The sequence below is a fragment of the Rutidosis leptorrhynchoides genome, chromosome 1 (genome assembly GCF_046630445.1).
Source record: "Rutidosis leptorrhynchoides isolate AG116_Rl617_1_P2 chromosome 1, CSIRO_AGI_Rlap_v1, whole genome shotgun sequence".
NCBI classification, from domain to species: domain Eukaryota; kingdom Viridiplantae; phylum Streptophyta; class Magnoliopsida; order Asterales; family Asteraceae; genus Rutidosis; species Rutidosis leptorrhynchoides.
The window spans coordinates 62,568,621-62,570,318 of record NC_092333.1 but is presented as its reverse complement, the minus strand read 5'-3'; the positions used below and the strand labels follow the sequence as shown (position 1 = coordinate 62,570,318).

Genomic DNA, 1,698 nt, shown 5'->3' with positions numbered 1-1,698 from the left:
TTGCGGCTTCCTTGGGTCCCACACATCGCAGGGTTGCGCCTAGATAGGACTTTCGGTACAAGATATGTCATTGTAGTTCATAGTTTTGCACTTTCACTCTGATCTTCGTTGCTTCTTTTCATTTTCTGGCATGGATCCAGTTTGCAGGAATTCTATGATGTTTGTCATCCAAGTCTTCTCCTCTTCTTCGACCGATGCAACCGTTATCTCAGGCTCAATATATTTCTTGAAAATTTGTTCTACCAACACCTTCTTTTCCAAATGATTAAATGTAAGAGCCGCCAGCTTACTGAGGACGTCTGCTTATTTGTTTTGACTTCTTGGTATTTGACTGGTCCTAAAGTCGGTGAATGCATTTAATAGGGAGTGAACTAGAGCCAAGTACGATAGCATGGATTTGTTGTTAGCGTCGAATGTGCCATTTATCTGGTTAGCGACCAGTTGTGAGTCCACGTAAGCTTGTAATTTCTTTACTCCCATTTCCTTGGCGATTCGCATTCCTGCTAATAACGCTTCGTATTCTGCCTCATTTTTTGTTACTTTGAAATTAAATCGCAGCGCATACGTGTGCTCCTCTTCATGCGGGCCCGTGAGGATTAAACCTGCTCTGGCGCCCTCGAAGCTTGCCGCGCCATCAGTATATAGATCCCACAATTTAGGAGAGGGCGCGGGAAGTTGTTTAGGATCGCATATTGCGGGCATATCATCAGCTGTCTCGGTCAATAATCGGCCATTACCTGTCCCTTAATGGTGTTCCTAGCGCAGTACGCGATTTCATGCTCGCCTAGCTCTATCACCCATTTGGTTAATCATCTCGATATTTTCGGCTTGTAGAGCAGTTGCCGAATAGGTTGATCGGTGAGCACCGTAATCCGATGTGCTTGAAGATATCTGCGTAAACGGCAGGCGGTGATGACGAGCGCGTATACCAATTATTATATGGGGAGGTAATTTAACTCACTTACCGATATCGGTTTACTAACGAAATATATGGGCATTTGAGTGTCTCCTCGCTCGGCGACAAGGACCGAACTAACAGCTTCTTTAGAGATGGCGAGGTAAAGTATCAAGGTTTCGCATGTGATAGGTGTCGTTAGTGAGGGGAGATTTTTGAGGAACGCTTTCATTTCTTGGAATGATTTTTCTGCCTCATCAGTCCATTTGAAGTCTGATTTTTTGGCACAATCTTTCAATGTGTGAAAGAATGGAAGCGACCTTTCCGCAGCCTTGGACAAGATTCGCGTCAGCGCTGCTAGTTTCCCATTGAGGCTTTGGACTTGCTTTTTTGTTATAGGAGAGGGCATTTTTTTCAATTGCTTCTATTTTCTTTGGATTCGCCTTGATTCCTCGCAGAGTCACTACGTGCCCCAAGAAGTTTCCTTCTTCTTCACCGAAGCTACACTTTATGGGTTTAAGATTCATATTAATGCTTCTGAGCGTGTTAAATGTTTCTAGGATGTCGGCTAACAACTGTTCCTCACTGTTGCTTTTGATAACAAGATCGTTAACGTACGCTTCTAAATTGCGCCCGATTTGTTTAGCGAACGTGGTATCTATGGTGCGTTGATATGTAGCGCCCGCGTTCTTTAAACCAAAGGGCATCTTGGTATAACAATATATCCCTTAGTATGTATGGAACGCAGTCTTTTCTTCGTCCTCCTCAACCATTTGTATTTGGCGGTATCCCTTGTAAGCATC

General features: G+C 43.9%; 1 protein-coding gene across 1 annotated transcript; it reads right to left on the bottom strand.

Moving 5' to 3' along the window:
• Window positions 1–303: 303 nt before the first annotated feature.
• LOC139875184 (uncharacterized) lies at window positions 304–702 on the bottom strand. The gene has a single exon (XM_071862558.1). The coding sequence runs from the start codon at window positions 700–702 to the stop codon at window positions 304–306; it is 399 nt and encodes a 132-aa protein (XP_071718659.1).
• Window positions 703–1,698: the final 996 nt, after the last annotated feature.